We start from the raw sequence: 13853 nt of genomic DNA, 5'->3' as shown, positions 1-13853 counted from the left end.
GACGTTGTTATATGAAGTGACGAGCAAACTTGATACAAACGTGCAGCATACAGTACGTTGGACTAATGGTAATGATTCAATGCGCGCTTTCGAGTACATCCTCTGTTCTGGCAGAAATAATGCTGGAGTAACTGTTAATCAGGAGTCATACTGAATGGGAACTAGATGTTTGTTGTTTTGGAGGGTCAGGTGGATGGGTGGGTTGTGCAGTAGTTGGCAGGGATGAGCTGTAGTCAGCTGGTTCTAAGGCTCTGTAATTAGGACCTCATGCTGTCCTGCTTTAAAGCCTGCTGTTACTGTCTCTACTACCCCGCAGTGCTCTTATGCTTTACTGCACTTCTTCCAACTTTCCCTTTCATTTGCTCTCTCTCTCATTACCGGCTCCTCTCGTAGGTGTTTACGGTGAGTTTAACGCTCTTACAGCTTAATTTAGTAAGTTCACCAGAATCTATAGCAGAGGTTTGGGAGATCGCAAGCTTGTTATCCACACAACGGGTCTTCTGAAATGGGATTACATTCATTAATTAAAACGAATTAAGCTCAAACAGTGCTGCCCTTTGGAGGATCAACAAACGTTTGGGCCAAGAGGGTGGTACAATGACTCTGTAACAGGGTTGTGCTCCATTCAGAACTGAATTGAGAACGTGTTTTAAATTTCTGAATTACAAAAGCATCATTAATTGTAATTTAACCATACATTTTCAGTAGCTAATGACGGCGTTTACAGTTCTGTAAACAGTAAATCCTTATTTGTTAATCAGCATTTTGTACCTCCTTCAAGTTCCCATTTTTAGTTTTACAGAAATCAATTAAAGGTATTATTGAGTGTTTTCTCTGAGGTTTAATGACCGTGAACCCAATCATTACTACAATGCTGTTGCTGTTGCCTCACCTCTGCCCTCTCTGCAGAACGGAACAGGATGTTCACTCAAAAGTCACTCAATTGTGATCGTTACAGGGTAGCAAGCGGTAAATATTTGCCCTGCTGAGTGCACGTCCGGCTCATGAGAGGGCAGAGGAAAGCTGGCGGTGGAGGAATAAAGACAGTGAGAGCATGAGGTTAAGATCATAAGATGTCTGAAGATCAGGAAGGGGATTGTGGATAAATGGGAGATGGGATGGAAAACATTGGCAAAGGGTTTGGCGTGGAACTGAAACGGTTTGGCACAGTGGCGATTCAACCAGTTTGAGGCAGATCTTTGCACAGCAAGTCCATACGGCATAAAGCACTAGTCAGTTAGCTATATTTGACCATTTAGGCCCAGGGGCCCTTACAAAAAAGTAGTTTACTGTTAGTATAGCACACTATTATTGTATACCTTCAATCTGCTTTTAATGTACTTCTCAGTAATATAGTTAAAATAACACTTAAATATACTTGAGTGACAGTAGGCTATATTTGGTCTGTACTGTACAGAGTTCTTTTCATTGAGATGTACTCAAAAGTAGAGTATACTTGTTTCTGTAGCCTGAACTGGGTAGAGTATTCAAGTTTTTTCACATAGTTTTGCATACGGTATTTTAAACAGTATGTTAAAATTGATATGCTAACAATATAATATAAAGAGTAAACTAGTATGGGGTGGTTTCCCGGACAGGAATATACTTAAACCAGGACTAGGCCATAGTTAAATTAGGACATTTAAGTTGTTTTTACAAACATGCCATTACTTGTGTGCATTTTGAGACAAAACAACAGCATTTATGTATTTTAAGATATGTCAGTGCAAGTTGTTTTCAGTTTGGACAGCTCTAACATTTATTTTAGTCTGGAACTAGTATTAATCCCTGTTCAGGAATCCGCCTGCATAAGTATGATGTTAAATTCACTTAAAAGTAAGCTTACAAATATGAAGTAGTTCACTGAGAGTACATTCAAAGGGCACTTTCATCAACTAAAAATATGTCACAACTGTATTGATCTAGTAAATATTAATTTATTTCACGTGTTGCATTAGAAACAAGAAATATAGTTGTGTAGTCAAAGTTTACAACTGTTAAACTTAAAGTCCGCATGAAACGGAAGTAGCTATTGTGGAAGTAAACGACTTCTGAAATGAAAAAAAAAGATTTGAACGCCCCGCCCTCGCGCCATTCCTCGTGACCAGAGGTGAAGACAGGTCGTTTCAAGAGGGTGAGGAGGTTAACGTTTTTGATTAAAGAATACAAGTGATGATCTAAATGAATCTAAAAAATCTAAAAACATTTAAAAGTAAAAATAGGGGCAGTTGTGGCCTAATGGTTAGAGAGTCGGACTCGTGACCAGAAGGTTGCCGGTTCGATTCCCAGGGCCGGCGGGTAACAACTGAGGTGCCCTTGAGCAAGGCACCTTGCTCCCCGGGCGCTGCAGTGATAGCTGCCCACTGCTCCGGGGGTACGTGTGTTCACTACTCTCTGGATGGGTTAAATGCAGAGGTCACATTTCGTTGCCTTGTACCTTCGTACATGTGCAATGACAATAAAAATTGAATCTAAAATCTAAAATCTAATCTAAGTGCAAATGAAAAAAAAATATATGTGCACGGATAAATAATTTATGATAAATACTTCACCACTGTGCAAAACAATTAGAATGATCATTTTAATTTCATGCTAACTTTAAAGTATACATTTATAAACTAAAAAGTGGGCGAATTAGGGTACCAAGTATTATTGCAATAGTACACTGATATTAGTATAATTACTTAAATTGTTCTTTAAGTATACTTATTTTTTCTAAGGGGATTTGCTACTGTAACATCACAATATTGTCATTCAAGTCTCCTACATAGTATACTGTTTTTGGTGCCTCAGAAGGTAGAAAATAAGAGGTAAATTCGAATTCGAGAGCTAATGCGTTACAAAAAAGCCCCATATTTCTTACAATGCGCACTTGCATATACATCTTTTCAGTTTTTGCACAAAATGCAAGTTCACATCAGGGTCACATGGTGTCTTTTAAGAACTGGGTACATTCCTTATAATTAATCTCAATGTTTTCTGAATAAAGCCCCTTGCTACCCTCCACTCCACAATTATTATCACAGTTTACCATCCATTCTCTCTATTTACCTCCACACCGTAGATGTTTTCTGGAGGTTTAACTTCATTTGGGATTATATGTGGTTCAGTGTACGAGAACAATGGTGAGGGACGGTATCAGGGTTTGGAGGGGGGCAGGGGAGAAGTCATCATTCTGCCGTCTGGCAGTTAATACCACAGATGTTCCCCCCACAGTGAGTCTTAAGACCCCTTTACAGTTCTGTTCAGGATGGGTTAAAACTAGGGATGTAACGGTATCAGAATTTCACGATACGGCAGTACCTCGATATGAAGACTACGGTACGGTATTTATTTTATTTTCTGCGGGAAAAAAACAAAAACAAATGAAGACTTGGAAAAATGTGGCATAAGTGTTTATTAAACAATGACTGAACAAAGATCACATTTATTATTTTTAGATTAGGTAATTTTAAAGTGCAAAGAACAGTAAAGTCAGTAAGAAACAGGAACTAACATAATAACATAAAAATTAATAACATAAAAATGTTGAGAACATGAAACATGAAAAAATTAACATGAAAAAAGTTTGAGTTGTTTGTCAACTTTTAACAACTCACAGTCAGGTACTCACCTCATTCAATGCTTCACTCACTGCTAGCTATATATTTTTTTGCTCCTCGTATCTTCATGAAACTTTTCGGGGTGATGATGTAACAAATGGCTCTTCATATTAGTCGTATTCCCCGAATTGTACTTCACCCAGTCTGGCAGTGTCTGCATAATAATTATTGTTTTTTGTCTGTCCGTCACCTTTTATCCTTTCTCGTTTCTTGTCACGGGAAAACCGAAATGCTTCCACACATCCGATTTATAATTCGCTTTAGCTTCAACAATTTGTAAATCCGTTTCTATGCCACTAGCGGCATCCGCCATTTTCGCTCAACTTGATAGCGGGCGGCAGCAGAGCGCAGAGGATGATGGGCACGCATGGGTTGATGGGAATTGTAGTTCCCGCTACCCTCAACTCGCTCCATTCGGTTGAAAAAACTACACTTTGCCTGAAAGATCTATCGTCATGCGACCACGATAATATCGACAAGATTTGCTTTCTCGATACTTCGATATTTACAATACCGTTACATCCCTAGTTAAAACTGATCACTCGCCAGTACAACATTCATAACAGAGCACATACTTAAAAAAGCCATAAGCATTTTGCTTTATTTACTGTGAATTTTCATGTCACAATTTCTATGATTAATTGTCTGGTACTTTATATGTCATGAAGAGATTACAAACATTACAAGGTGAATTTGATGTCAACAAACTTAAAGGTTCTCTGAGTAGAGTTTAGTTTTGAGCCAAGTCTTCTTATGGACCATCACAAACATCTTCTAAAAGGTGTTGTTTGCTCTTCGGCAGAAAGGATTTAAATTGTGTATGGGTTTAGTCCTGCTAAAGTGCACTTTTTTAAAACCGTCATTATTCAAGAGGCTTTTAGAAGCTCAATTTAACCTCACAGGAATTAAGACCTTTCACAGGTGACCCCAGAGGTGAAGCATATTCATTGAAGACTGCCAACAGTTCTCGCAATGTTTGTTGAGCAGATTTAAAGTTTTTTGGAGAAATGCACGGATGATCCCAGAGCAATGGAGGATTAAGTAAGGTTCACATTTAGTTGTTGACACAAAAGCTGGTTCAGGTGTTTGAGCATTTTTAAACATGATTAGGGATTAGGTATCTCTCTTTGACCCCCGTATCATTGTTTTGTCAGTATGGACATGGACACCTTGTAACATCATTCAGCACTCACGGCGGGTTAACATATGAGAACCTGCATTTGTTAACACAGGAGATGGGTGGCGGGAGAAGTGCCACAATGCATTCTGGAAAGCGTTACATGTGGAAAACTGGCCTGATTTAGCTGGCTGACATCTGATAGATCCCTACCTGCACTCCAATATGGCTATCTCTCTTGGAGCGGAAAGGGTTGCTGCGGTCTATTTTCTACCCATGAGTCTTGATTACTGTGAAACACAATTACAGATTGTAAGACTAAGAATTGTCCTTTTAAAGGTCAAAGGTTTATGATGCCTCAGTGATGAAGGCAAGGTCGTTCAATAGAACATGTCTCTTTTGAGGTCACCAGATAAGAGAAAGACCACAGAGGATTATCCTAGTGACAGAGGGGAGATAGGTAGGTCAAGTGTCAGAGGTCATCTTCTGTTGTGGATTACTTTGTTTAAAGTGACCAATTTTTATGAAGGGTCGTGTGCACATTTGGAGAGAGGAATCTGAATCTGGGTGGTCTAGTGTCCTATAATTCATCTGTGTTTGGCGGAAACCCAAAATACTCTATTGTAAAAAAAAAAAACATTACAAAGAGCATTTGATTGACATCTCCAATTCACATTCTAATCTAAATAAATAAATTGCAGAGAGAAAAAAACAACACACTGGAAAAAAAATGGTTAACATACAAAAACATTATGAGATCATAAACATTTAAGTGTGGCACGGTTGCAGATTTCCCTTTAGAGGTAAGGATGACGAAACTACATTTATCCACGGGTAATCTGGGATTTTTGGAATAAAAGCGAGTCCATGGAGCGAGGAAATGTAGAAAACAGTCTTTGAGAGAAGATTAGTCTTTTAGGGAAGATCACATAGTTAACATGATATATTCAGAACCAACTAGAGGCCCATTAATATCTCAAGTGTACAGTATGTGGTTACATATTTATGCACCCCACCGAGTGTAACCGTGTCTTGTGATATAATAAAGCACACACACACTTACCAGAACTCCTATACATTTTTGATGAATGCGAGACTCTGTAAAATGGAACACTGCACATTTAATAACAACCTACCATTGAGGGAATGATTTCATGACCACCGTGATGTATTACTGGAAAAATATCTCATAAAAGACTGATATCTGGGTGAGAAAGTGCAGAGACACCAATGACAAAATTTTCAACAGAAAAATCCAATGATCACAATGACAGATTCTCTCTGGACAGAAGAAATAACATTGTGGTCACAATGACAAATCACAGCCATTTAAAGTGACCATCTTTTATAGCGGGAATTTACAATGGCACCATCAAGCTTGCGTTTTCATTGCTCTCCTTTTAACCTTGTTCCACAGTCAGGCTCCTCCCATTCTCTTCCTGTCCCATTTCTGCTGAATTACCCTCTTTCATCCACTCTCTAGCCCCCCCGTCCCTTCTCTCTGTGAGCAGGCACAGGTATCTCTCATGAGAACAAGCTCTGTCATGAGGCTGAGAAGAGCCTGTTGCCATGGGGACGGTATCAATGGCCTGGAAGGGGACTATGGCAAACAAAACCATTCTACCGGACTAATTTAACCAATCAGAGGCGCTTTCAGAATAGGGAGGGAAAACAGGTGATGCTGCTCCTCAGAGATTTTGTAGAAATGGTGATAATAAAGAATGATGTCATTGCCCATAATAAAATGACTGTGCTCTTATAATCTGAATATTAAGTATAACCTAAAGTGTGTGGCAGGATTATTACTATCTAAAACCAAAACTATGAAAGTTTAAACTGAAAATGAGAAATGTTACCTAAGCAACATATATAAATAAATAAAAATATACAATTGCTAAAAATAAACAAAACCATGAACCCTTAAAGGCAGGGTAACCGATTCCGAATTACGCTTTAGACAACCGAGTCGGGCCGAGTACCAAAACAACCATGTAGCCAATCAGCAGTAAGGTGCACAGTGCACAGGACGGACATTAGCCGAGCAGAGCGCTGACGAAAGCGAAAGATGGGGGTAGGGGTGTGTTTGTTTTGGTGATTTGAACATCAACAACGGCTAAGAGAAATCGGACACCCGCCTTTAAAATATAAAAATAAATAAAGCCAATTTAATATATGGTTTAATTTATTTTCAGCAATTGTATATTTTTATTTACTTGGTATAAAAATGTAAAAAAAACAAAAAATGAATGAACAATTAATCCAATTTAAAGGCCTTAATGTAACCATTTTACCTCTAGTCTCTTGTGTTGTTTTCAACATAGGCATGTCTGAGAAAAACACATCATTATGGACACTGAGAATCAGAATAAAAAAACATTATAGGTGGACACTTTCATCAAAAAGATGTGCATGTAATGTATACATTTTATCACCTTGTGTGTTTCCTGCACCTGGGGATTTCTGATGCCTTTTCCACTACCAGCTGATGGAACAGGACACCAGATTAGCAAACGCTATGAAACAAAGCCCGCTCAAACACCATTTATTCTCACTGCTGTGCTCATCTCCTCTCATGCTGATCGACAGAACAGCAGTGCAAACATAAGGATCAACCATCCCGTAATCCCTGCACTTTAGGGCTATCCTAGGTAAGACTGAGAGGAAGTTTAGCCCCCATCCACAGGAAGCTTTTAGTCACAGGCTTTCCCACAAAATATGCATGAAAATGAGCCTCTGTGCATGAGAGATCTTCTGAGATGAAATGTTAACCACAGCAAAGGAAAAGAGGGCGTGAGGAATATATCCTTCAAGCCCTCCAGGGAAGCTGAGGAGACCCCCACAGGGAAGAGTTCTGCAGCTGAAGCAACCAGTCACACCCAAGACTTCGACACACTCTTCCAACCAACACAAAGCTGATTTAAGCAAACTTCTAAAACAGAAGCAGGTCACAGAAAAAAGGTGCTTTATTTCAAAACAAAACGTATCCCAAAAGTTGATTTTACAAAATAATGCTCAGAATCATTTATACATTGCAAATACATTTCTTTGAGAACATTTTTTCAACAGTAGCTCTTTGTAAAACAAAAAAGTGAACAAAACGTTCTGAAGAAGCAAAGAGTGATCAAAGAAACTGAGCCTCATCTTGACCTGTGAAGTGGTGGGATTTTTTAGTGCGTTCCACAGACATTCCCTATAGCAGTCATCTCTTTTAGGCTTATGTAGGAACAATAAATTCAAACAAAAACAAGGCTCTCCCAAATACCTGCATATATACATATAACCTTGTTTATTTAACTCTACAATGTCCAAACCTGTACACATAGATATTTGAAGTGATAGTTTTACTTTCCTTTTATTACAACTCTTTGATGTGCACTGTGACTCAAGTGTCACACGTCATATGAGAGCAAAACAATTCGTTTTTGTCTGATAATCTCTGAGAAAATATCATACAACAAAACAAAAAGACCTTCTAAAGCGGTAAAAGCAAGAGAAAAAAATACAAGACGTCCTCAGGATCACCCAACCTGACCGTTCAATGCCTCAGAGCTACACACATACTTCTGAAAATGACACATTCGTAACTTCAGAAAACATCACCCGCTCGTTCATAACTTATGTGCTCGCTGTAACGCGTACAGAGCGCACAATCATTGTAAGGCACTACAATATAATCTCCAGATGCTTTATCCTGAAGCCAACCATATTACTAACTTATTATGATCCAGCCAACACTATAAACTTTATGATCAAAAACAAGTTGTGTTTGGCTATCGTCGGAGTGTGTTCTGAAGCAACGATATCAGACCTCAGATTTCACGGGCTGATTCGAAACACTGTAGGTTAACAGCAGCAGGCTGCATTTACAGGAGTGGATTGCATACAGGCACAGATAAACAGGCACATAGAAAACTCTCACGCTAATATACACACAAAACCACAAGAGACAGGCACAGAAGCTTATCTGTGACGTAATGCGTACTGGACCAATAAATCAACAGCTGCTGAATACAGGAGGGTCTGAACACTGGGCAGTGATGGTCTGCGAGGTGAAGCCAGATAGAGAGCTACATTTATATGGGACAAGCTTTAAATATATAATCTGAGAAACAATGGCAGTAGTTTTGAATTTGCAGGATGTTTTTCAACCATCTCTATTAGCAGACGTGCACCAGAAATTCAGACTTAATACAGTGATGCATTTATGCAAATGGTACTGAATTGACAATTACAGTCGTCCCTTTTCGGTAATGATTCTGTCGGTTTTCTCGCTCTCCCACCGGGTTTTATCAAACCCTGCGCTGTCTCACTGTCTGGCTCCACCCAACAGCACTCAAACTCCGAATGCCAGTAGAGAATTAAAGGTTGCCATGGAAACCGCCTGGCTGTTGACAGGAGCTAATTTCTGCCTCTTGGAGTGACAGCATTGGTGAAAGTTCACGTGACTCACAGAAACTCTTAGCGCTAAGCTAAAACACTTATCGACATGTGAACACTTTTACATTTTGTCAATAATAACATTTTTTTATTAAATAATATATATTTTTATTAAATCATCTTTTTTTTTAAAGATCACAGTGCACCTTTACTGTGCACCTCAATAGAGGAGATTTATTTGTTAATGATTTGGCAACCCAACTTAAATCGCACCTGAACTCAAACCTGCACAGGTTTACATGTTATACATAAGTCAGATCTTGTTGACTGACCATCTCCTTCGTAACAAAGGAATACACAGCCTCTTGGTCCCAAAACATCCTTTGAACAAACTACAAACAGTTAACTAAGGATTAGGCTAATGTACAAAAAAACCCACTACGAATCGGGCTCGTAACCTACTAGAAAAGGTGCGAGAGTACATTTCCTATTTGTTTTCTTACATACTGTAACTTTGCAGTCTTTGCGTTGTTTTTGCAGTTTGAAGCATTTCCTAAGTGTATACGCAGTCTTTTCCTGCTCATTCTGGTTAGACATACCACTCTCTGCGTGAGATCATGGAGCCGTCCGTGTGTGACACGTAATCGTTGTCGTAGCAGTCCTCCGGCAGGTAGGGTGAGCCGTTGCTCATGACTTGCGGCGCGGGATACCTGCGGGGCTCCGGCTGCAGCAAGCTCCTCTGGTTGTGGTAAGAGGGACTGAAACTTTGCTGATGGCTGTTGTGCTCACGCTCGTGATGGTTTTGATGGTTGAGATGAGTGCCCGCTTCCCTTAGTGCTCTGCTGCGTCCATTAGGCGATCTCTCTCGGTCGAAATCCCCCCATTCTTCTCGATCCTTGTCTGGGTAGATGGTGCCATTATCCTGATTGGATTTGGGCTTTGTATCCGGACTGCCTTTGTTGTAGACTTGCTGTAGCTCATGCGGCTGGGGAGCCTTCTGCATGTCGGAGGGCCCGTGATACTGCTTCGTGTAGTAGTCGCCGCGGAATGTCCGCCGCTGGCGCTGGTAATAAACTCCGGCCAGAACTAGCAGCAACAGGAGGAAGAGGGCTCCACCCACTGCCCCACCCACAATGGTGCCCAGGCTCCCCTCCGGCAGAGGTGCCAAGGTCGGAGAGGTGATGAGCGCTCGTTGCTTATTACCGGGCCCAGTGGCAGAGATGTCTGCGGTTAGGAGGCGGACAGGGGTGGTGGGGGGCATGGTTGTGGTTGAGGGAGGATCTAATGGAGGGAAGGAAGGAAAGGCAAGAGGGAGGGGCAGGAGGAAGGAATGAACACACAAAGAAAAGTAGATAATGTCAATGCCAACTACATCAGTATATCATTAATGGTCATGATTTTGCTTCAAAAGTTGTAATATTTGCTAGCATGACAGCTAGCACAAATAACTGGACTATATTTCTATTGCTGTGGATTAGACAGTTCCAAGTTTTTGCTTAGGTTTTACAATTTTCTTTTGCAACAATATACACTATATGGTCAAAGAATATGGACACCTTGTTCTAATTAACGGGTTTGGTTATTTCAGCGTCGCCCATTACTCATAGGTGCATAAAACCAAGCATACAGCCATGAAATCTCCTTAGACAAACATTAACAGTAGAATAGGACCCTGTTTTTGTTCCAGCATGAACATGCACAGGGGGAGTCATGCTGGAGTAGAAAATGGCCGTCAGGGCCATAAAGAAATGGCTACAGAGTCTGGTGACTGACGGCCACATAACCCAGACCCAAAGTCTACTGGGATGAATTGAGCAGGGCCCCATTGCCCGACATTCACTGATGTTAAAGTCTACAGTAAATGGAAGCAAACCTTTGCGGCCACATTCCAACTTCAGGTGGAAAGTCTGTTATGGCAGCAAAGGTGCTCTAGGAACAACGGCCCATTAATGCCAGTTGTTTTAAGTAGATGCCAATATTAAAAAAGCATGTATTAAGTGTGCTGCTTGAGTGTCAACATACATTTGGCCATTTAGTGTAGCTACCTGTAAACCTTGTTTGTAAATGAGTAAAAACCTGAAACTGTTGTCCAGAGCAAAAGTCGACTAAAACACAAAACATGGAAATAAGAGTTGGGTGAGATGTTTCGCTTCCACGAGCTTCATGATAAGGGATTCAAAAGAACCTACATACTAACATCTCCAGCTAACACCACACATTCCAACATTAAAATATACTTCAACAATGAAAGCTAGGGAGCAACCTAGTGTTAGCTGAGAGAGGAGTACGGATGACCAAACAGCAAAGTGATGAGAATGAACAAAAATGGAGGAGAGAGGTCAGGGAAAGGTTCCATGCTACCAGGGGAGGGGAGGGAACAGATATCAATAATACCTGAAGATTGGGTGACTACTACATCTTAACTGTTACAATGACTTCCATTGGTGCTCAAAGATTTTACACCAGCTTTAACAGCATTATCATGCATTGATCTCTCGATTGTGTTAGGGAGCAGAGCGTGGTGTTGCAGTGCATTCTGGGGCATGCATCTCGACTATGCAAGCAGTGTTCTCACGAGAGGAGGCTTGGTGGCTGAAAGTCAAATTATCCCATTACCGTGTGTCCTGTTCATGGTGAGCTATTTGGCTTGCTGTGATGTGTGTGCATGTTTTGAGTGCAGTGCGTGAGATCAGGCTCTTTAAGGGGTCGCGCGGTTCAAGCGCTCCGGTTAAAGTAGGGACTCATTTGCTCATCCTCGCTGGAATGAATAATGTAGCATGTTTTGCATTCCTGGACAGTATTTTGACCAAAGGTAATTTGGATGAATCTGTATCTGGTGAGAATGTTTATGTATGTGAGAAAGAATAGTCATAGCTGATGAAAAAGTAAACTTCCCATTCATTACTTTGGCAGCATGTGCGATACAGAAAAGGTTCTTAGAAATCTTGTCTGTGCTCCCACGATATTCCCATTACTATATTATAACGCTTGTGTTACATGTTAAACCGCATGTGTGAAATCCAGATTACATTTTATTAAAAGCACAAGGACATGCATTACGACAATTTATTTTAATTTATTCAATTCAGCTTGGCGGGTTAAAGAATGATTTATTTCAATCAATAAACTGTAGAGCTTCCAGCCTCTGCATGTCAATGTCCAGAGTGGAAGAGAACAAGACGTAGAGGTTTTCTGACCTTCACGGCCATGTTCTTTCTCTCTGCTACTCCCTTAAGACCCATTCACACTGACAGCAATTTTAAAGTCGCTTGAGGTCGTCAGGTCAACAGTAGACGTCCATGCCATTGTATGTGATGATGTAAATTGTGGGATGTGTAATGGGCCTTTAGCTTAAAAAAAATCTTAAAACAAATGAGATTGATTACTTGTCGAAATAGAATGACATGTTTTTACTAACAGTTTTCCTGCTGCTAAAAATAACAACTCGCTGTGATTTATATACAGTAAAAAAAATTCCCTGCAAGGCGTAATTCATCACATCACGCAGAAGATGAACTTCAATTTCTGACATTGATTCTACAGTAGTAGTACATGTTTTTTTATTACATGCCGTATGTGTGCATAGACAAATCATACATTGAAAATAGCTCAAAGTAATTCTAAATCTTGCCTTAGTTCGCTTACAATATCACACAGTCAGACATTTTAATCTCCTCTTTTAAGTTACAGAAGATATAGGCTATGTTAATATTGTAATTTCTACACTAGCGGAACCAAACATTTTATTGGCTGCAGAACAGATAGTCCAGTAATGCTGTTAAAACAAAGGGCAATTCAACTAGTGATGGACTTGGTCGCTATTGCTGTCAGTGTAAACAGGACTTTAGTCTAAAACATGACGCAGTTCTTCTGTATACGTACAGTACAAACTGTGTGTATCCCATGTGCGCTCATACACTGTACCAAACATGCAAAGTGAAAAGCGGTTGATCAGTTTGTGCATTGAATTGCGACCACAAAGGTAGTGGTGACACGTTTAACATGCAGTACAGGTGCAGCCTATCTATAGTCATGCATAAAGTTCAGAGACAACACAGCATAAAGACACGCACACACTTGAACGCCCACAAACCAACACAAAGGCACAGTCAGTTCATCAGAACGCAAAAAATTTCACAATAGGCATTCTAGTAGAAAGCTCACGATTCTAACGGATGACGCAAAGGGAATTTTATATTGAAGAGACACACAGCTTCATGCACGCAGATGTCAAATCTTTGGAGGTGGGCGAGCATAAAGAGAGAAATACATAATTAATGGTGGCTGAAAAGAGCTGGTGAATGTTTCATGAATCTAGGACATCTCTGAGTCAAGGTTGCTTTTGCTTGCTTTTCTAGCCCTTGTATAATTGTGTGACAGTCTGATGGTGTGTGAGAGTGAGAGTGAGAGTGAGTGAGTGAGAGAGAGAGAGAGAGAGAGAGAGAGAGGCTCCAAAAAAACTAATTTAAGGATTTGATGTTTAATGTTCACATGAAAGTGATTGGAGGTAAATACCATGAAGTGTGATTGCGGACAGTGAAACTCAATGATCAGTTTATGGAACTATAAAACTTTTAGGATGTGAAAGTGAAATGTTATAATGGAGGGTTGATGTCTGCTGCTGAGAAATGATCAGAGCGCTGATGAGCTCTTAAGAGTAATGAGTCGAGTGGATTCCAGAGAAAATTCACCTCAGGAACGTCTGATTTCTCCATCTTAACATGACAAACACACCCGAAGAGTTAAGATGGTTGAGT

The 13853-nt window shown here is 40.2% G+C and overlaps 1 protein-coding gene across 2 annotated transcripts in view; it reads right to left on the bottom strand.

The window, feature by feature from the left end:
• The window catches only part of nectin3b (nectin cell adhesion molecule 3b), a 51950-nt gene that overhangs the window by 10195 nt on the left and 27902 nt on the right, over positions 1-13853 (bottom strand). Inside the window, exon 6 of one of the 2 annotated variants that reach the window (XM_057361185.1) lies at positions 7683-10377. The exons of the other annotated variant lie outside the window; for it this stretch is intronic. Coding sequence (XP_057217168.1) covers positions 9686-10377 — 692 coding nt within the window. The 3' untranslated portion in view covers positions 7683-9685. Of the gene's footprint in view, positions 1-7682; positions 10378-13853 lie in introns of those variants that run through there. 2 annotated transcript variants of the gene reach the window in all.

The sequence above is a fragment of the Triplophysa rosa genome, linkage group LG19, assembly GCF_024868665.1.
Source record: "Triplophysa rosa linkage group LG19, Trosa_1v2, whole genome shotgun sequence".
NCBI lineage: Eukaryota > Metazoa > Chordata > Actinopteri > Cypriniformes > Nemacheilidae > Triplophysa > Triplophysa rosa.
Note: the sequence above shows the minus strand (reverse complement) of the source record. Positions and strands in the feature narration are given on the sequence as shown.